Genomic DNA, 20,802 nt, shown 5'->3' on the forward strand with positions numbered 1-20,802 from the left:
ATGCTTCTGTAAATAAGTCTAGGGAAACTTGCTGCTTCATCAAGTGGGACTTGGTTGGAGTCATGTTTTTGGCCTGTCATAGGGGCTCTATCCAGGTGGGTACATGTCTGTTCATGGCTCCCCAGGAAAAGCCGGATGCCCAGCTGGAATTAGCCATTTCGTACATGTGGCCTTTCTGCGAGTTCCTCTGTTAAACCTCAGACAGTGGGATGACTGGTCAGATTCCCTACTGACTCTGGACAAGCTCAGTGCCTAGTGTTCAGGGCCCTTTGCTTTTCTCTGGGGTGCTGCCATCCTTCCTGCCTAGGGTTTTGTCTCAAGACTCCAGGTCTGTGCTGTGAAAACAGGGGGGAAAGTGAATTCATGGGCTGTCCAAAAAGAAACTAGAAAGAATCCTGCCATAGCCCGCAGCGTGAGTAGCTCTGGTGTAATCTTAAGGTATAGGATTCTGTATCAGAGTCCAGTTCCTCTCCTGGGAGCCTGAGAAGGGGCAGACTCTGGTGGCTCAAGAGAAACCAGCTGCTTCAGGACTGTAGGGTTAAATGCTATAACCATAACATGGAGGAGGAAGCCAGAACTAAGTGTGAAGGTCATCAGATTGTGACAAAGCCAACAAAAACCTTCAAATGAATGCGGCTGTGTTGCTAATCTTTCCATGGACAATGAGGGGAAGGGGCGTGTGCTGGCACATGAGCCTAGTTACAGCTGCTTCCATGGAGCGGCTCAGCGGGGTAAAAAAAAGTCATCTCTGGTCTCCAACTCCCTTCCCCACTTTTGGGTTCCAGAGGCTTCAAGTGGCCTAGCACAGGCCGTAACATTAGCCATTCAGGTCAGATGTCCCTCATGTGACCTGAAGATAAGTTTTTTTTTTTTCCTGCACGACACTCCTTGGCTTTGGCCAGAAGCTGTGTGGCCCTGAGCAATGACTTACTTAACCTTTGCAGGTGGCTTTCTCTCACAAGGTGGAAATATTTACTGCGAATGATGACAATGCTTCCACTTATCAAGCAAGGCTCCACTGCTAGGTGAATGCTGAGAATTCAACAGACAGTTTCATTTATCCCTTTCAACACCTCCGTGACATAGATTCTATTATTACGGCTTTAATCTTATTAGGAAGCTGAGCATCAAACATGTAAAGCTGTTTGAGGCCTCATGGCTAATACTCCAGAACTCAGGATTTGAACTGAGAAGTCAGATTCTAGCTTCACCTAACCCTTGGTCAGAGTTTTTGGAGGACAGCCTATAGGCAGATTGGTTGGCAAAGGATTACTAAGTGTATGTAAGAACTTACATGCAAAAACAAGAAGAAGAAGGAGGAGAAGAAACAAAACAAAAACACAAAAAAGCTGGTGCAATGGTACACCCCCATACTCCCAGCACTGTGGGAGGCAGAGGCAGGTGGATCTCTGTGTGTTCGAGGGCAGCCTGGTCTACAAATCGAGTACAGGACAGACAAGGCTACACAGAGAAAACCTGTCTTGAAAAACAAACAAACAAACAAACAAACAAATTTGATATGTATTCTTGATAAAACTAGATCAAGATGAAAAGGCAGTACACAAAAATGGAAATACTAATAAGAGAAAAAGTTTACTAACCTAATAATAAAATAAATACAAACTAATATGTGGGAAGGGAGAATGAGAGCAGTGTGCAGGCTGAAAGCAGTCCTGGGGAGACATGGAATCTATACCCTTACCTTGGACCTGGCGACTGTGAGAAATAAATTTCTATATTCTATATTTTACAAGCCCTCAGTCTATGATAGTCTGTTAATGCAGCCCAAATGAACTAAGATTTTTTATTGCCTACAAGGAAGACCAAAAATCTGTGCAGTATAGAAACATAATCATAGTGAGCACGCACACAAGAAAGAAAATTACAGCTGTGCACTGCTGTTTGCTTATCAGATTGGAGACGATAAAGTGGCGACAGGGAAAGTCTGGGACGTAATTGACTTAATGTACTCCTAATTTGTTTCTATTTTGTTCCTAGGATGAACATTTTAATTTTCCACTCAACATATGTTAAACTTCTCTAGGTGTCTGATCAAAAAGAAAAAGTAATAAACATTTTTACGATAATTGCCAAGGCAAGGTCAATTGCTGGTAGTCGGGCTTGCTGGGGGAGTCCCCGCGGCAAAGCAGCCAGCACCCGGGGGTTGGACACTTGCTCCCCCGCGGTGGGCTAGGCCTGGGCTGTGGGGGCGGGGCTTGAGTGAGGACCACAATTCCCAGGCGCCCGCGCGCCACCTAGCCGGGGCCACGTGATCCTCGCGGCCAGGGCGCGGTGGCAGCTGCAAGCCTAGTGGAGTCCAGGCGCAGTCCCTGGCCGCGAGCAGCCCGACGCAACCCGGCTGGTCGCCCAGTGCGCGCACGATGGCGGTGAGTTCTGCGCTGCGCGGCGGAGGGGACGGAGGTGGGCGGCTGGGCGAGACCCTCAGAGATCCTTGCAGCCCCTGACCCCGGGCTGGAGAGGAGATGGTGTCAGCGACGCTGTCACAGCAGTAGGGCTGGGGAACGCGACAGGTAGAGCTGGCTGTGGGAGTTTCTGTTTGTACCCCCTCCCACCCGCCGCCGCTAGGAGTCAGTTACTCCAGCCGGACTGGCCACTGGCCACAGCCGGAAGGCTGAAGGTGGGTGCGGAGAGTGGGGACAGCTGTCCGCCGTCCCTTCCTGGACTCTAGCCACATTTGGGGCACTACAGAAAGGTTTCCTCCAAGGGAGGCCCGGCGGGGTCCAGCCGCAGCCGAAGCGGCTTGGCCTTTCCTGGTTCTTTAAAACGGACCCAGTTACTTCCCCCATATTCTTCCTACCCTCGGAATCTGAAAGTAGCGTTTCAACAGGCGTCTTTTCCTGGTGAGGTTCCCCTTGGCTAGAGATGACAGCTTGCAAGACTGCTCTTTGAGGAAATCCTATCAGTTTCACGGCCCTTCATCCATTTCTGAGGTGTCTGGTTAAGAAATGAAGGCACTTTTAAGTTTAGCTCTAAATGAGCAAAAAGCAAGCAAGCTCTCCCCTTGGCCACGGTCCCTCCTCTGTGAGGTGCCGCCCTTCATAAAGCACAGATAAACTGCCAGAGACACAGATTTATCCCCAGTGGGAACACTACTCAGGCCCCGCCCTTGCATATCGCACCATAGGACCTGCCAACTGAAAGCTGCCGTCCTTCCCATAAGTCTGGGCGTGCTGATTTTGAATCCTTTTCTTGAGCTAAAATGCAGAAAGCGAGGAAGGCAGGGGGACCAGAGGGTTTGAACTTGGTAGGAAGTGGACTTGTCTTCTACGGATGCTCCTAGTTGAGGACACCCTGTCTGTCCTGTCAGCTGCCTCCTGCTCCTGCTCCCCAGCTGCCCCACAGGTGGCTTTGTCCCCTCCCCAGGTCATCACTTGGCCTCCATGCTCGTGTCTGCAGTCTCTGTTTTAATTATCTGTCCACCAGCTTCTCCCACCCCCACAGCTAAGTAGTTCTAATGCAACCAGCCTTCTCTCATTCCCCTCGGTCTCCACATTCCTAGCAGAAGAAAAGGAGGTAATGGTTGAGAAAAGTTTTCTGTATGAAGATCTTCCCATGGGTGGCAACAGGTGTTGGCTAGTTTTTGTTTTTGTTTGTTTTGTTTTTTGCTCCTGAGGGAGCTGGCCTGGACCCAAGGATGACAGAATAAAATGAGTTGTGGAAACTCCCAGAATGACTAAATTAACTACTGGAGACGTTCCATTCATGCCAACAGCTTTACCAGCCAGACTGGTTGAGGAAGTGATGAGCACAGCCTCCACCTGTCAGAGGTGGAGCCAAAGGCTCTCCTGCATTCTGATGAAGGCAGCTACTGTATCCATGGAGTTTCCCCCAGTTGTTTGCTTCACCACATTATTCTTTTGTGAACATTTCCCAGTTCATCAACCATTCATTTGGAAACTATCGAGATGTCTCAGGGTGGCAGAACTCAAAAGATTTTCATATTTGGTACTATTTTAGCCATTTATATTTGCCAAGTACCACTTTCCTATAAAGAAGGTAAAGTACTCGTTATTTAATATGATTTTGAAGTGACTGCTTACAGATATCTCATAATTTGCAGGAGCAGCACCTGTTAGTAGATAGGGGACATGGGGATTCAGACCATTTCTCCAGGCATACCCCTGGACACTTGCCCCAGAAATACCCAGAGTGCTTGTCGAACATGCTGCAATTTGAAGAGTAGCTCATGCTCTCTAGAAAGTTCGATGAGCCTGAATGCATGGCCTTTAAACAAAGGCTCTGTTAACAGTGTCTGGCAACAGCAGAGATGCTGTGCCAGGGGATGTGCAGAGCGAGAGCTGAGCACAGTGCAAGCCTGTGCAGGCCCTCAGAAGACAGAGGGCTGCATGGCAGTACTAGTCAGTCAGATTGTTTTGAGCAGCTCTGAACCGACAAGCTAGGGCCTTCCGGGGGCTTAGCTTTAGTGTAGGCACAGATATGTTGGAGACACAAGTCAGATCCCTTTCAGAACTGAAGGGATGTGTAAGAGGGTCACCCCCATTTCAGATCCGGTCTACAAGGTGCAAGTCTGCATATGGGGAATAGAACATGTGTGGACGAAGCATTTCTCTCCACTCTCAATACAGGCATATTCAGTTTTTGTTTTCTCTTGTCCTTTATTGTGTTTTGATGTAGGTGTGAAGTTCACAATGGGAGCCTCTCTGTACTAGTTCACAGGGATCTGAGAAAGTGAAGCCAAACCAGGGGGAAAGCTTCCCTGGGGTTCAGTCCCTGTTTTACAGGTGGGGAGACTAAGCTCCAGTAGGAGCCTGCTGTGTGGCTTGCTCAAGGTCCTAGCAGAAGAGGAAGGCAGATACAGGATGCTTAGCTTTAGAATCTGTGTCCTGTGTGCTAGGCTGTGCTCCTCTGTTCAAACTGTAAGCATCAGAACTCTCTCCTCAAATGGGTCTGGCTCTTCCCCTGGGTTCTGATTTACAGGCCTAAGGAGGCCTAGGCACTTGCATTTTTAGTGAAGTCCTGAAGGATCGTGATGTCCTTCACTAAGCTGCGTTGGCAGTGTGGGACTTGACAGTCTCTGCACTCAGCAGCTCACCTGTAACTCCCCTGTGTATGTGAGCCAGGTCTTTGCATACCTGTGTTCTGCTCCAGCGTCCTTCCTCCTAACCTCTTCCTCCTTGGCTTTGCATCCTGTAGCTTTGAGCACTGGCTTTTTTTCCTATAGCTTTGAGCACTGGCTTTTCTTCTCTGTCCTCAGATAGCATGGTCTTGTTTGCTTCATTCCTTTATTTGAAAGGCCTAAGCACCACCACGGTGATTACATGGGGATCTTTTCACCTATATTTTTTTCTCCATTCACAGCTTCTTCTCTCTTCTCCCAACATGGCCTTGTATCTTCTATTTTCACATCATCTTTTGGAAATGTTAAAACTAATGATCGGTTGGGCGGGTGTTTGTCTAGCACACACAGAGTCATAGATCTGATCCCCATTGCCACAGAAGTTCAGAATCATTCTCATGTTAAGGCCATCCTGGGCTACACAAGACCCTGACTAAAGCAAAACAAGATAGACGGATTAAGTGATTCAGCAGTTAAGACTGTATACTGCTCTTGCAGAGGACTGGTTCCCAGAACCCATTCTTTGGTAGCTCAGAACTGTCTTAACTTTGGCTCCAGGGACAACCTGGTACCTTCTTCTGGCCTCTGTGAGCACTGCACTCACATGCAAACACACACACACACACACACACACACACACACACACACACACACAAAATAAAAATAATATTTTTGTAAGATAAGGTGGTGTATGTCTTTAATCACAGCATTTGGGAGGGAGAGGCAGGTAGATCTGGTCTACATAGCAAGTTCCAATACATGGTGAGGATAGATAGATAGATAGATACATACATACATACATACATAGACAGACAGATGATAGGTAGATGGATGATAGGTGGACAGATAGATAGATAGAAATGGATATCTTAAAAAGCAAACAAACAAAAAGCATACCATGGTTTTCTCCACAAATTAGTGTCTGTTTACTTCTTATGACAAATGAGACTCAGGTATGCAGACCTGGGTTTTATTCCTGATGTTGCCACCACCTCAGTGTAACCTTGGACTTCTAAGGCTGTGCTGAGAGCACAGACTCTGAAACCATTCTGCCTGGGCAAAAACCTGTCGGCTAACATGCCCCAGATAAGAGGTAAGATTAACTCTCTCAAAGTAGATTGCTGTCCAGCAAGAAGAGAGGGGTATGGAGAGATGGCTCAAAGGTTAAGAGCATTGCCTGTTCTTCCAAAGGTCCTGAGTTCAAGTCCCAGCAACCACATGGTGGCTCATAACAATCTATAATGAGGCCTTGTGCCCTCTTCTGGAATATAGGCATAAATGCAGGAAGAATACTGTATAAATAATAAATTAATCTTTTTTTTTAAGTAGTTTGAGTAATTTTTTAAAAAAGGAGCGGGAAGCAGGCAGGGCAAGGCTATATGGCCTAGCTTCTGGCAGGAAAGGGAGCGGTTACGCTTTATTTTGCCCAGTTCCAGCTTCCCCCAAACTTATTTTTTCCAGGTTCATCTCTCAGAGTATCTTAACAGCCTGTGGTTCTCATTCCTCTGGCTTTGACCGGTATGGGAAAGAGGGCCCATTGACTGTTGCCTCATGTGAATGGCTGCAGCTCATGTGAATGTCTTCTAGCTTCCCTGTGTGGTGCTACGGCTCCAGAAAGCCCTTGATTGACAGATCTGGTTTTCTCCCAATCTTTTTTTTTTTTTTTTTTTTTTCCTGAGGTTGTGACTCACTTTACTCCAGGTTGGCCTGTGTCTTAGTCACAGTTCTATTGCTGTGAAAAGACACCAATGACCAGGGCAAGCACTTAATTCAGAGCTTCCTTACAGTTTCAAAGAGTCCATCATCATCATCATCATCATGACAGGGAGCATAACATCAGAACAGTAGTTGAGAACTACGTGCTGATCTGCTGGGAGAAAGAAAGAGAAAGAGACAGAGACTGAGAGACAGAGAGATTGACTGGGAGAGAGACTGACTGACCGACTGACCTGGGCCTGGTATAGGCTTTTGAAACCTCAAAGTGCACCCCTACTGACACACTTCTTCCAACAAGGCCACACTTCCTAATCCTCAAGTTTTGCCACTTCCTAATGACTAAACATTCCATATATGAGCATAAATATGTGGACCATTCTTACTTAAACTACCACATTCTGGAGCTCATTATGGAACCAAGTGGCCTTGAATTCACAACAGTGCACCTTCCTCAGCCTTGCAAGAGCTGGGGTTATGCCTACTTTCATCCTACCGTTCTTTATTATCTCCTCTGATCCCAAATTTTGAGAAGGGGAGAGAAGAAACAAGTAGATATATGTGATCTGTGACTCAAGACTATCACATACAAACAAGTGTGTGTCTCTGGCTTCCTGTCTCTGGCTTCCAGGTGGCCAGAGAACATACAATGGCACAGCTTCCAGACCAAGTTGATGCTAACCTAATTTGACTGTTCTCCACTTGCCCATGGAAGTGTGCCTAAATCCAAAATCCAACAGCCTTTCTGAAAATGCATTCTCTCTCTCTCTGGGTCTTTTCCCCTAGAATACTCACTGAGAGCTACGAGGCCTCTTAAGAAGCCCGCCCATGGAAAATCCCTTTCCCTTCCCTCTTAGGGATCCCATCTGGAGATGAGATGTTTTAAAGGAGGTGGGAGCTGGACTAAATCAGTATGTCCCCTCCCTTTTTTGATTGATTGATTTTTCTTTTAATGTGCATTGGTGTTTTTCCTATATGTGTGTCTGTGCGAGGGTGTCTGGTCCCCTGGATTTGGAGTTACAGATGGCTGTGAGAAGCTACATGGGTGCTGGGAATTGAACCTGAGTCCTCTGGAATATCAGCCAGTGAGTGCTCTTAACCACTGACACATCTCTCCAGCCACCACCACCCCCTTTTGTTGAACCTAGGGCCTCACATATTTGAGGCAAGTGTTCCACCTTCCTCCTCACCTTCTCAATGCTGGCCACAGACTGAGGTTAGCAAAGAGTCTAGTGAATGAGTGGACATCTGCCCTTAGCCCTGCATGACAAACTCTGATGCATCTGTCCAGGTTCATGAGGACAAAGGGGACTTCCTGTTGGCTCCAGAGAGCCTGGAACTGAGCGAAAGGGCCTAAGCCAGTAGATAAGGCTTGGCCTAGTACTTCCTGCTGAGTTTGGAGGACCCAGAGGGGATATCTCCTTGTGACCCAAGGATACTGTGTCATCCTGTGTCTGCTTGGCCTTTTGAGGGTAGGCACACACCAGTTTTCCTTCCACATGGAGCAGGGCTCAGTTACAGTGTTATTGACCCACATGGGCAAGCCCCTCCTTGTCCATATGGCCTCTAATGTGAGTCCTGCAGCCCAGGAGGTCTCCCAAGGTAGCTGCTGGAGAGCCCTGGGAAGGGACTCTGTCCAAGCCTCCTATGATGGACATCCTTGTCTCTTTCAGATGCATTTCATCTTTTCAGATGAGGCCGTGCTTCTCTTTGATTTCTGGAGAGTCCACAGTCCAACAGGTAAGAATGGGGAAGGTCAGACTTGAAGTTGGGCAAGTCTGTATTTGGACAGCAGAGAACCTGGATTCTCTTTCTTTTCTGTGGGAAGTTAAGGCACATTGAACTAGAACTTTGCGTTTATCATTCCAAGGTGGGCTAGAAATAGGTCAGATGCCAGTCACGGCAGGTGTGTCCTTCCTTTCAATGGCTGGTCACTGTCCAGCTACCCCCGCAGGCTAAGCAGTGGAGCAAACACTTCTGTCACTATCTCCCAAGATTCCGTGGGGTGGCTATGCTAACTAAGTAGCCTGCACTCTGTGCCACTCACACGGTGGAGCCAGGCAGTAGCTGCTTGCGTGTTTAGTGGCTGGTACGGTTGTGAACTGCAGCCTCAGCCGGGTCTCTTGCCTGAGTCTCACAGTAGCACCTGCTGGAGGCTAGACTTCTTCATGGCAGAATGGCTAGCTTCTAAGAACAGGTATCTTATGAGAACATGGGTGAAATGCATGAGATTTTAAAAACAAACACTAGGAACTGGAAAATGGCTCAGTTGGTAAAGTGCTTGCTGAGAAAGCATGAAGATCTAAATTTGATTTCCAGTGCCCATCATGGCAGCATGCACCCATAATTGGAGCACTCAAGAGTAGAGATAGGAGGATTCCTGGGCTGGCTAGCCAGCCAGCTTATCTATAAGCTGAGGGACTCAGTATCAAAAAGTAAGGTAGAGAACAATAGAAGGCTTCTAATGTTGACCTTTGGCCTCTACACACATGTGCAGTCCCCCAACACACACACACACACACACACACACACACACACACGAGCCTGTACACATATACACATTCACATACACACAAAAAGGTAAAACCTACACTTGCAAGTTGCATAGCATTAGGACTGACCCTTCAACTTACGCTTCCAGGCCAAAAGGAAAGGCCATGGCTCCCATCCCATGATGGAAGAAGGGTTTGGACTAGGATATATGAGTGTGAGGGGGTAGAGTAACCTGGAAAAATAAGGCAGATGTGTGTGAACAGAAGGAATCCCATGTCCTGAGGAAGATGGATGCTGCTGCTGGATGTGGGTGAGGATGTAGACAGGATGCTTCCATTTTGATAGTGATGGCTGGTACAGAACAACAGAGGCTGCTGTGGAGAGGAGGCTGGGTTCCGGGAGTCTGGGTGTGCTCTTCTCCATGAGTAAACCTTTACCATGGGTATATAATTACCTGAGATTGCCTATCTTAAAAAAAAAAAAAAAAAAAAAAAACTATGGCTTTCGCCTTTGTGCAAGAAAAAAAAAAAAACAGCCTATGGTTTTTCCTTTTCTTACACTCAGCACGTCTATGATCAGATGTGTAGTTCTTCCCTGGCAGCCATTTTCCTGACAGCAGCTGAGTATCCTACAGTTCAGTTTAATTCTGACACTTAACTAGAGTCAGTCACACCCCACGGATCACAAGCACAGTTCCTCTCAGATTGTCTGTCATGCCGATGCCTGTGCTTCTGACCAATGAGCTGTAAAATCAAGGCTATGAACTCCCCCACAACTGGCATCAATCATTTGCTAGAACAACTCACAGAACTCAGGGAAATGCTTTATATAGGCATAATTAAGCCACTAGCTACTGGTGATCCTCTTAGCCTGCAGCCCAGAGCTCAGGAATAAGGCTGAGTCTTCCAACCTTCTTATCACATGTTAGTTCCCCTCCATCCTGAGGCCAGCTACTCAGGAGCTCCAGCCACAAGTTTTTGGCATATATAAGCCCCCAGTAGCAAGCATTTTTGGATATAAGATCTCTTAGTATATAGCCCAGGCTGGCCCTGAACTCACAACCCTTTTGCCTCAGCTTCCTCGGGGCTGAGGTTACAGTCACATGCTGCCATTCAGTTCTGAATATATTCTCATGTCACAAAGCCTCATAATATTCTTTGGATGGACCATTTATTTTCTGTCTCCTGTAAAACACAGGTAGCATCGGAGTTAATTTTTCCCAGAGGTGCTAGAAGCACTTATTTTCTTTCAAAGAACTTACTGGATTTTTCTCTACAAAAGTAATACATGGAAGTACTACAAGGAATACTCATAGACAATATTTTTTGAAAATTAGGCAAGAAGAAAAAAACATACCCCCTGTATTCCAACTTGCTGTTGCTGTCCTGCCTGAGTTTTTTGTAAACTTACATGCACACTCCTGGGGGGGGGGGGGGGGGTTTCGGTAAACCTACATGTAAAAAATATATGCCTCGCTGTATGCACCCCTCCCTTTGCAAGAAATCTTGATAGAGATGTGTGCAGTACCCTGGAGGGGCTACTGGGGAATGGTGCCACATGGCTTCTTCACCCTGAGCCACTGGCTTTGCTAAAATGAGAAGCCACACTCCAGTATGTCATAGCTACCAAGAAATATCTGGAGAGGAAGACAGATGGGGAAGGGCTGAGCTTAGTAAGGGTCAGGAAGCAGAGACAGGTGGCTGGAGTGGATTCAGAGGGGTGAGGAGCAGGCTGTTCTGCCTCCTGGGACAGACCTGTGGGGCGTACCTGTAGGAGAAGCAGAGTTTGCCAGGCACTGGGGATTGAACTTGGGCCTCCCTTGTGCTAGGCAAGCACTCTGTCTCCAAGCCTCTTTACTTTCTGAGATATGGTCTCTCTGAGTTGTTTAGGCTGGGCTAGAATCCACTCTAGTTCAGGCCAACCTTGAACTTGCCACCTATCTGCCTCAGGCGTCAGAGTATCTGAAATTACATACAGGCCTGTGTCCAACATCTGGCTTGCTTCTTTATTTATAAGCACATGTACTTATATGTGAAAGTGGGTGTGCATATGTGTTCATGTGCACGTCAGAGGACAACCTTGACTCTCATTCATCAGATGACATTCTTGTTTTTATACAGGTTTCTCACTGGCTCAGAACCCACTTCTGTAAGCTAGACTGGGCTGGCGGCAAGCCCAGGGTCTGGATGTATTTGCTTCCCTAGTGCTTGGTGGTACCTTCGCTTCTCCTTCCTCTCTTCTTCCACCTTTCTTGTTTCTTCTTTCTTTCTTCCTTCCTTTCTTTCTTCTTTGTTGTTTTTAACAAAATCTCAAATGTTCAGAGAGTCAGAGAAAGCACCCAGCTGACCTTCTTCCTCAGCCAAAGTCCCAAAAGGCCTGCTACTTCCTGACCCCACCTCAAAAAATCTTCAAACTTTCTTCCTCTCTACTTCTTGTGTCTCTCTGTCCATCCCTCCTGACTTCCTCTCTCTGGTCTTTTTTTTCCATGTTTACTCCCTGTCAGCTGGTTGCTTGCTCTGCCTCTTGACCCATGGTTGACTTCATTTAATCTTGTTTACAATAGTCAAACAGAAGGCTCTTGGATTAAAGGGGTATGCTAGGGCTAAGCCATACCACTACTAGAAACAGGTTTTTCCAGTAAACAACAATCTCGGGTTTCACTGTAACACTTCTCCTTTCTTCTTTCTTTACCTGTCTTCTTCTTTCTTTCTCTTTCCTTTCTTCTCAGAAATCCTCCTGCCTCTGCTTCTCAAGTGCTAGTCTTAAATGCTCATGCCACCATACCTGGCCAGCTTATTTATTTTGAATTAGCAAAAATTGTTCATCTTAAGTGGTAGTTTGTGATGTTTCAGTACATGTTGTATTGCATGAAAATCAGGGCTAGCCTATCTGCCTCTTCAAACATATCATTTATTCATGGTGAGAACATGTAAAAACCCTCTCCTACCTTATTTTTGAAACATGTGACACTGTATCATTATATGAAGTCACCATATCTAGTATGTGCACCAAAACTGAGTTTTCAACTTGGCCTCTGCACAGGCATGGCCTTCTCGGTGCTGGTCGTCTTGCTCCTGGCTGTATTGTATGAAAGCATCAAGGTTGGCAAAGCCAAGTTGCTCCACAAGACCCTGGAGAGCCTGCCTACTATCAACAGCCAGCAGCTCATCCTGGAACCAGACCAGGATTCTACTGGCTCTGAATCAACTCCAGCCAATAGAACCCGTCTCAGGTACAAACCCTGGGCAAAAGGAAGGATGGCCAGGACATTCACTCTCACCCTGAGAGGTGGTTAGGTTCACCCAGAGAACTTTAGCCCTGTGCACAGAAAGATAATTTGGGCCCCAAGAAATATTTAGTAAGATGAACTAAAGCCTGGGTCTATGGTGTCTGGGCCAAAGCTATCTGATCCTAAGGATTTCTACAGGGAACTTCAAACCTGTGCTGCAGGCCTCTGTCAAACAGTAGGCACCGGGCCTTCCCATAGTTCTCACTAGGCTCCCAAAACTAGAAAATCTGCAGGTGTAATAGAGCAAGAACTGCCATCAGCCTAGTCTACTGGTCCTACTCTTACCAGGCAACCATTTACAGGCCCCAGTCTGCCCTCTCGGCAGCCTCACCTATGCTTAATAAGCCTGCTTGCTACATCACCAGCAATCTCAGTTGGGTGCCTCACACCCTCATAACCACCCTATGAGGGAGCTCTTCCAGGGTTTTACCGGGAAGAAAATCAGCACTCAAAAAGATCCAGAGATTTGTGGTAGGCCAGATTTAATAGGCAACAAAGTCTCCATTCTTTTCATTGCTACCTCACCTCCTACTTTCAATGCAATGGAGAGACTGCCTTCCCAATCACTTTCTCTTATCCCTTATCACACAAAATTGACTACATAAACCATAATGGTTTCCCCATTTGCCTAGAATGGCAGAAGCTTAGAGCTTAATGTGGTGGAGATGCCTCTTTGGAGAAATCTCTCTGCTGGGTAAAGTATGTTATGCTGTGACACTGGCTTTCTCTCCCTAGTAAAACACATCTGCTTATTCTTAGTTAACTAACTTGTTCCTCTTTTATGTCTAGGTGGTTTTTGTGTTACTTTGGCCAGTCCCTAATCCATGTCATTCAGGTGGTCATTGGCTACTTTGTGATGCTGGCTGTAATGTCCTACAATACCTGGATTTTCCTCGGTGTGGTTCTGGGCTCAGCTGTGGGCTACTACCTAGCCTACCCACTCCTCAACCTGACTTAGTGGGCCAGAGATGCACAGTGCTGAGGGCTGGAGAGCTGGGGCCTGTTCCAGAGATTGAACTTCCAGCTGCTTTTTCCTGTGTTGGCCATTGTTCACATCTTTCCCAGTTCTTGACAGCTTTGAGATGAAGCTGCCAAATGGTCTCTGGAGCATAGAGGCCATTGAAGCTACCTCCGTCCCCAGCCTATATTGGACCCAGGTCTCCTGTGGTGCCTAAAGTGAGTAGCTATGACCAAAGGGAACATGGAGAGACCAGAACCTTGGAGGCAAGATGGCCAGGCCTGTGACCTCAGATCTCTGAGTGCAAATTTCCAAAGAGCTTCAGTGATGAAGGCCATGGAACCTGGATACCCTCTTCTGCTTTGTGCCTTGATGTCAGGGACACCTCCAGTCTTTGGGGGACAGACCACGCTAGCTCCTTGTTCTCACCTTTTTGCCTTGGAATACATGAAGATTGTCATTGATAAAACAAGGATTTCATTTTTGAACTCCTGGCTGGCAATTTTGTACATTAATGCAAAACAAATTTTCTAATGAACTCTTTGTATTCGTGATGGATGGCAGAGACCTCTCTTTTCTTTTTGAGACAAAGATCCAGGACTGTTTCTGAGTCTGTGGATTTGTCAGGGCCACTGCAGGTTGGTGGTCAGGGCCTTGCCTTATCCTCTTGTATGTACCACAGAGACCAGCATTTAGTAACAGAGCCGACTGCCCTTATTTTTACTTCCTGCTAACTCCTAATGATCTGGTGGGGAGCATGAGTCAGTCACTGAAGTCCTGATTCAGCAGGGGTGTGCTGGGGGCTGGGTACTGACTGAGGGCGCAATAAGCAATAACCAAAGCCAGGTCATTTTAAGAGATAAGTGGACTCCAAATATTTGGCCTTTCCACTTTATAAAGTTAAAAGACAGGAATGAGGACACACACCTGTAATCCCCAGCACTGAGGATGCTGAGGCAGGTGATTGTGAGTTTGAGGGCAGCCTGGGCTACATAGAGAGTTCCGGGGTAGCCTGATATCCACAGTGACACTGACACACACACACACACACACACACACACACACATACCGACAATCAATGCTACATACTATATAGTGTCTATGTTCAAGTACCTCATGGGCTCAGTGAAAAGATGGCTTTACGAAGCTTTGGCAGTTAAAAACAAATACACTTTAATAAATTTCTATTTTTGAACAGTCTGTTTGTTGGTCTCTTCTCTTTCCAACAGTACATAACCCTAAATGTTCCCAATGTAGGAGTTGGAGAACGTTCTGTGAGAACAAGGACTAAGACCTCATGTATTAGAGACAACTCTGTGCAGAGAAACTGTGACTGGAAATGTCCTGTAGGTCGACCCCAGAGTGCCAGCTTAGCCATGTTAGGTCCATGCATCAAGTTACTGATTATAACACATGCCTGCTGGAAGAAAAGTAACTGCCACACAGACCATAAACAACTGTGTTGGCGTGGCAGTTAGCAACCTCCCTTCCAGCGGGCAGACACAAGGCCATGGTCATCTTCCCATCTGCAGGATGGAGCAAGAGCACAGGAAGTCAGAACAGGGTACCTGTGGGATTGCGTGCTGCATTCCCTCCATTGACACTGAACCTGCAGAGCTGCCCAGTCTCAGTGGTGCTGTGACAGCCTGTGCTGACCAGCACTGCTGGGATGAACATTTTCATGAGTGACAGGCTCCTCAGCTTGACACTATTTTATTACAGTCGTGATATTTGAGGCTTTTGGGGGTAGAGATCTTTATAAAATTTTTTGCCTATAGAATGAATATATGATTAGACTTTGAAAACATCATTTGAACATTTTCAGAGCCAAGTCTCAAAAGGTGGTTCCTTAAAAACAAATAGTTGCATAAGGGCTGACTAAGTGCCGGGCAGTTCTAGCACTTTATGCAGTTACTGACTCATCTAATCCTCACTCCCACACAGGAACTCTCTGCCTTCATCTCAGACCGAGGAAGCTGAGGTATGAGGCAGTCACCTGTGGGTGAGCAGCAGAGCTGGGGCTCGGATGAGGGACAGAGGCCACACAGCACCTGCGGTATACACAAGTGGACTCAGACTGAAGATGAGGCTGTGTTGTTCCCACAGCACCTATAAACTCCCGCAGATCTGGAATGGGGCCAGGAGCCTGAAGTCTTCTTTTTTCTTCAGTGCTAGAGTCAAATCTAGGGCAATGGCTCTACACTGAGATGCACAGCCCGGGGCCAGTGGTGCCGCCAAGCGTTAGCTTCTTCCTTCAACCCAGGGACGGTCAAGAATGGTGGACAAGAGTAGGAGGACAGAATTCTTGTCCTGCTTGCTAGCAATATAACTGTGGACAGCTTATTCCTCTAAGCCTGTTTTCTTTTCTTTAAAAATGGGGTTAACAGCACTTGTTGCTCTTGTAGAGGACCTGGTTCTGGTCCTGGGGTCTGGTTCCCAGCACCCATATGGTAACTCATAACTATCCGTAATGCCCAGTTCCAGAGGCTCTACTGCCTTCTTCTGGCTTCTTTGTACACATAGTACACAGACACACATGCAGGCCAAACAACCAAACATATCAAATAAAAAGTAATATTTTTAAAAATGGGAATGTCTTCTGTAGTAACTGGCACTGTATACAGACTGTCTCATTGCCACCAGCCACTGAAGAAGACACTGTTATTCATGTTTTATAGATGAGAAAACTTAGGCTTAGAGGGCAAAGTAACTTGTTTAAATAACCATTTAATACAGTCTTTCTCGATGCTTCCTAGGCCCAAATGTGGGAGACAGGCACCAAGCCTGCAAGGATAAGGGCCAAACACGGTGGAATTCAGGATACAGTCTTATATTTAAAATCATGGAAGATTTTGTTTGAACTATTTTTGAAGACTGGTTACATGGTCTTTGGAAGATCCTAGAATAAGTAAAAGGCCACAAGTATTTTCCCACTGCTCTCTGCAGTCGTGTTGGCCCTCAGGGCTCACAGGAAATGGAAGAATCCCTCAGATATCGTGAACAGTGGGTATTAGCACCCCTTCCTTCCCTGCACGACTCCTTTGCCTGTCGTGTATCCCACAGAAACCAGTGCAGGATGGGACTGTTTCTCAGATAACTACCCTGCCCCACCCAGCCTTATGCAGCGGTGACCCTGAGCATCAAGTTCAAGAACACATGCCAACACAAACGTACCACAGTGATTTTGTGCACATTAACTGACCCAGCTACACCTCCCACCCTTAAGACCCTAAGGAGGAGAATGACAAGCCTAGAAACCAAACTCCATTTCTCCCCAAGGGCCCGAATCAAGTTTTATTTTAGACATTTATTTTAGTCTTGTTCCGAATACCCACTGACCTCTTCTATAAGATTTAAGGCAGAGACAGAAGATACATGCCCCAGAGCCACAGGCTAGGCCAGCATGATCACTCTTCCAGTTCTCTGAGGAGACCCCTCCCAGCCTACAGGGCTGTTGCAGTGCTCTGATGAGCCCTGGGAGAGAGAAGGAGGGGCTTACAGGTCAACTTGAGAATGAGTGAAATGAAAAGCTAGGGAGAGATGGCAGGATGCTTGTGACTGGCTGCCGGCGACCCTGCCATCCCTTCCTTCATGGTAGGGCCACTCATTGAGGGCTCTTACAATACCAGTTCTGCAAACAGGTTCATGATCCTCTTCACCGGGTCAGGCAAGGAGCTTAGATGGCAGCTAACTCAGACACCTGAACCACTGTCCTCAGAATGGTCCCCAGGACCTCACCCTGAGGCTCACCTAGACCTGAGGCCAGCCGTGCAAAATCCTGCTTAGGGAAGGACTGGGAGAGAGACCTGCATGCCTGTTTCCTAGGTCTTCACCCCAGCCAGTCAATGTCATCGTCATCATCATCATCTCCAAAAAGGGGTGTTGGGGGCGGGCGTCCCTTCATGCTCTGACAAAACAGGAAAGAGAGGTCAGTCCTCACTTATCCCTGCCCAGGTGTCTTCCTGCCTACAAGGGGAAGTATGGTCCAGTGTCTGTCCTGCCTTTGGCTGGAAAGGAGAGGAACTGGAAAGACAGGCTTTGTGGCTAGAGAACTGAAGCATTTCAGATAATGCTGGGACAAGCAGGCACAGAGGGAAGCCATCTTTCAACAGAGACAAAAGACCAACTTTACTTGGCTAATTTTGTAGTTTATTTGTGAAACACATGTATTGATTGGACAAATATGCCAACTTACACATTTTGTGTGAAAAAAGAAGGGTCACTGAGGAGAGACCAGATAAGAGAAAGAAACAGAAGCAAAGCCAGCCTGGGAGAATAAGGAAAAACTACAGAGGTTTGAAAAAGTACAGTCACATGGGAAAGGCAGCTATAGCCTGAAGAGACCAGACAAATTCAGAATGATATGAATATAGATAGAGGCAAAGTCTTAAGGATTACCTTAAGAGGTAAAGAAAGCCCACAAAGGCAGGGCCCATGCTCTCTTTAATGGGGGAGTGGAATAAAGGGGCTGAAGCATGCTAGGATCCCTAAGAGTCCCAGCCAAAGGCTACTATGGAAAGGTTCAAGTCCCTAGCTTGGTACCATTGGGAGGCGGTGGAAACCTTTTTTTGATGGGGCCCAGTAAAAGGTCTCAGATTGCAGGTTGCCCATAAAAGGAACAGAAGCTCTGGCCCCTCCTTTCTTGGTCTTTTCACTTCCTGACCATTAAGAGACTGGTTTTTCCCACACACATCTTACCACAGACCTAAAACCAATGGAATGAACTCATCTTGGACTAAAAACCTCTGAAACTGTGAGCCAAAAATGCACATTCTCTCTTTAAATGCTTCCTGTATCAGGCATTTGTGCCAGGGATGATGCTGACTAACACAAAGAGCCATGGAGGAGATTTTCCTGCTCTTTTCATGTTTATAAGCTTCTGGCTTCTCTTCTGGCTTGCTAGGGTGACAACAGGGGTTGATGCTACAGACAAATGTAACACTGTATTAGTCTCTGGGACATTTTCCACTCTGTGAGCTTCTGCTAACCAGGGATTCAGCCCAAGGGAAGACTGTACTGTACAGAGTTCTCTGAGTTCAACCTAAAGCCCATCTATTAGCAGACCTGTATTTCTCTCTAGGCATCAACTAAGTAATTCTGAAAAGCTGCCTGGGCAGGACTTTGAAATGTGGACCACAGCTTCTGTCTTGTTCTGACTAAGGCTCTGCTTGGAGTTCACACATCATATAACCTGAATTATATTATTTAATCTCTCTGAACCGTATTCCTCTGTTCTATAGGACATATCAGTAGAAGGTTAAACGAGAATGTGAAATATTTTCCTGAATACCCAAGAAATAGATTATTAGCTTGATTAAACTGACAGTAATAGCATCATCATATTGCTCATCATTTGGGATACTCATCCTTTCTCTTTTGTATTTGTGCAGAATTTGTAGTTAGTATTCTCAAATGCAAACTCAATTCTTTAGCAGACAAGTCAGTGGGAGGAATAGGTATAGCTTCTCTGAAGGTAGGCAGGCAAGAGAGAAAGGCTCAGGTCCACCTAAGCTAGGTTCCAGATGTCACTGCCTTCTGGCAGAAAGCAAAACTCAATCCAGATGAGTGGTATAAAAGGGCACTAGGCTTTGCCCATATCAACCTCATGGTTCTGTCCCCTTCTGTCTCCTCTACATTCATTTCCTGACAGCGAAATTCCCATTACAGAGCCCAAATGATCAAGTTCAGCTGCAGAAGCCAGGGCTCCAATCCTGTCTCTGTCAGCAACTTCCCTTGTTGTCCCTGACTTTCCTGTTCCCAACTTGAAGCTACACTGTCAACACTGGACCCATGGGCTGCCCAGAGTATTAACATGACAAAACAAGCAGCAGACTAGAAGTGGGCTGGGTGAGCAAAGGTCCTTAGAAACAAGCAGCTCCAAGAAGAGCTTGGGCTCAGTCCTAATCTACCATTAGCTTTCTATGAATGATCCTTCTGACCTGTTTTCTTTGTCTAGGGATGAGGAGACCCAAGAAGCTGATCTTCAGAACCTTTCCCACCTTCCCTCACTCTAAATGGGAATGATTCCACAGGTGACGAAGCTATGGTGTCCTCTTTTAAGAGTACAGTGGCAGCTGGCCATCTGCTCTCTGCTTACAGAGCTGTCCACTCTGGGCCCCAAGTTTACTCCCACAGGGTCCTGTACACAGAGTCCAGGAAGCAGGCCACCAACAGCCTCCTTTTCTCTTTTCTGGCCCTGCAGGGAAGAGCCCCCAGGTGGTGGTGTGAGGACTCTGCAGAGCCTGAGATTTCCTTACCACCTCGTCTTCATCCTCTTCCTCGGGCTGGGCTTTGGGCATCGGAACTTTTAGAGTTGCCCCTTTAAACAGCTCGTCCTCTTCATCCCCAGACAGACTGAAAGGGAATCAAGGCACACATATGTTGTTGTTTCTGCCCAAGCACAGTGCCCACGAATTTTGAGGGTCATGGGTCCTGAAGTGAGACCCATTCACCCAAATAAAATATCTCTTTCTACACTCAGCATAGATCACACCCCATATAATGCCTTCCATAGTCCTACCCAGAATTAGACCCTCTAAATCTACACTGAGTTATCCCCTGCATAGTCTACACCCTGTATTACTCCCTCCAGTTTACTCTCTATGTCATCCCCTCCATGGTCTACACTGTGTTAGTCCCTCCAGTCTATACCCTGTGTCAGCTTCTCCACAATCTACAGTCAGCACGATTCCTAAAGCTAACAAATCAAGACTCATTACTCTTCGCTTAGCTCTTCCTTGCTTCTATTTTATTTGCACAAAATTCAAGCTCTAACAGTGACATAAAGTATTACAGGTTTTGGCCCCTTCTTTATTTTCCAACTTCAGCTTTACCCCACTTGTCCCCTACTAGCTCCTTTTAGTTCCTTATGATGTGTCCACCCCACCAGAGCACCTTTGTGTGTGCTCCTCTCTCTGCACTCTCTCCCTGTTGTCAGTCTGGATGAGCCGTAGTACTCCTTGGATTACAGTTTAAATGCTGCCTTTTCAGATGAATTCCCTAATCACCCGTTTTAACAAAATTCTCCCTCCTTATTCTCAACACTAGCAGTTTCTTTGTTAGCACTTAACCCTGTTATAATACATTAGCATGTTAGTCTTCCCCAGTAGACTGTAAGCTCCTCACACTCATAACCCTCATGTGCTTTGCCCACCACACCACCATGAAGCCTGCCACAGAGCCCTGTGTGTAGAGCTATTGATGAGAAAATGAATGAGTACAACATTCATGTCAACTTGAGAATGCAGACCA

At 46.6% G+C, this 20,802-nt stretch overlaps 2 protein-coding genes across 4 annotated transcripts in view; one reads left to right on the forward strand and one right to left on the reverse strand.

The window, feature by feature from the left end:
- Positions 1-2,281: 2,281 nt before the first annotated feature.
- Slc31a2 (solute carrier family 31 member 2) lies at positions 2,282-14,751 on the forward strand. Its single transcript, XM_055611705.1, has 4 exons — positions 2,282-2,387; positions 8,485-8,551; positions 12,347-12,536; positions 13,383-14,751. Exons 1-4 carry the CDS (start codon positions 2,382-2,384, stop codon positions 13,549-13,551), a joined length of 432 nt encoding a protein of 143 aa, XP_055467680.1. The 5' UTR covers positions 2,282-2,381; the 3' UTR covers positions 13,552-14,751.
- Positions 14,752-16,838: 2,087 nt separating this feature from the next.
- Positions 16,839-20,802, reverse strand: part of Fkbp15 (FKBP prolyl isomerase family member 15) — a 54,563-nt gene continuing 50,599 nt past the window's right edge. For 2 of the 3 annotated variants that reach the window (XM_055611704.1, XM_055611703.1), the window contains 2 exons: positions 19,809-19,905; positions 16,839-17,458 (listed from right to left, as the gene is read on the reverse strand). In XM_055611704.1, coding sequence (XP_055467679.1) covers positions 17,381-17,458; positions 19,809-19,905 — 175 coding nt within the window. In that variant the 3' untranslated portion in view covers positions 16,839-17,380. Of the gene's footprint in view, positions 17,459-17,484; positions 19,906-20,802 lie in introns of those variants that run through there. The other variant, XM_055611702.1, reaches the window with a different exon arrangement.

This window comes from Psammomys obesus, unplaced genomic scaffold (assembly GCF_907164565.1).
Source record: "Psammomys obesus unplaced genomic scaffold, mPsaObe1.curated_primary_1811, whole genome shotgun sequence".
In the NCBI taxonomy this organism is placed as follows: Eukaryota; Metazoa; Chordata; class Mammalia; order Rodentia; family Muridae; genus Psammomys; species Psammomys obesus.

Bases quoted from the DNA above. Each gene is read 5' to 3' on its own strand.
- Slc31a2 (XM_055611705.1), top strand. The intron at 8,552-12,346 runs GTAAGAATGGGG...GCCTCTGCACAG, and splicing joins GAGAGTCCACAGTCCAACAG to GCATGGCCTTCTCGGTGCTG. The intron at 12,537-13,382 runs GTACAAACCCTG...TTTTATGTCTAG, and splicing joins GCCAATAGAACCCGTCTCAG to GTGGTTTTTGTGTTACTTTG.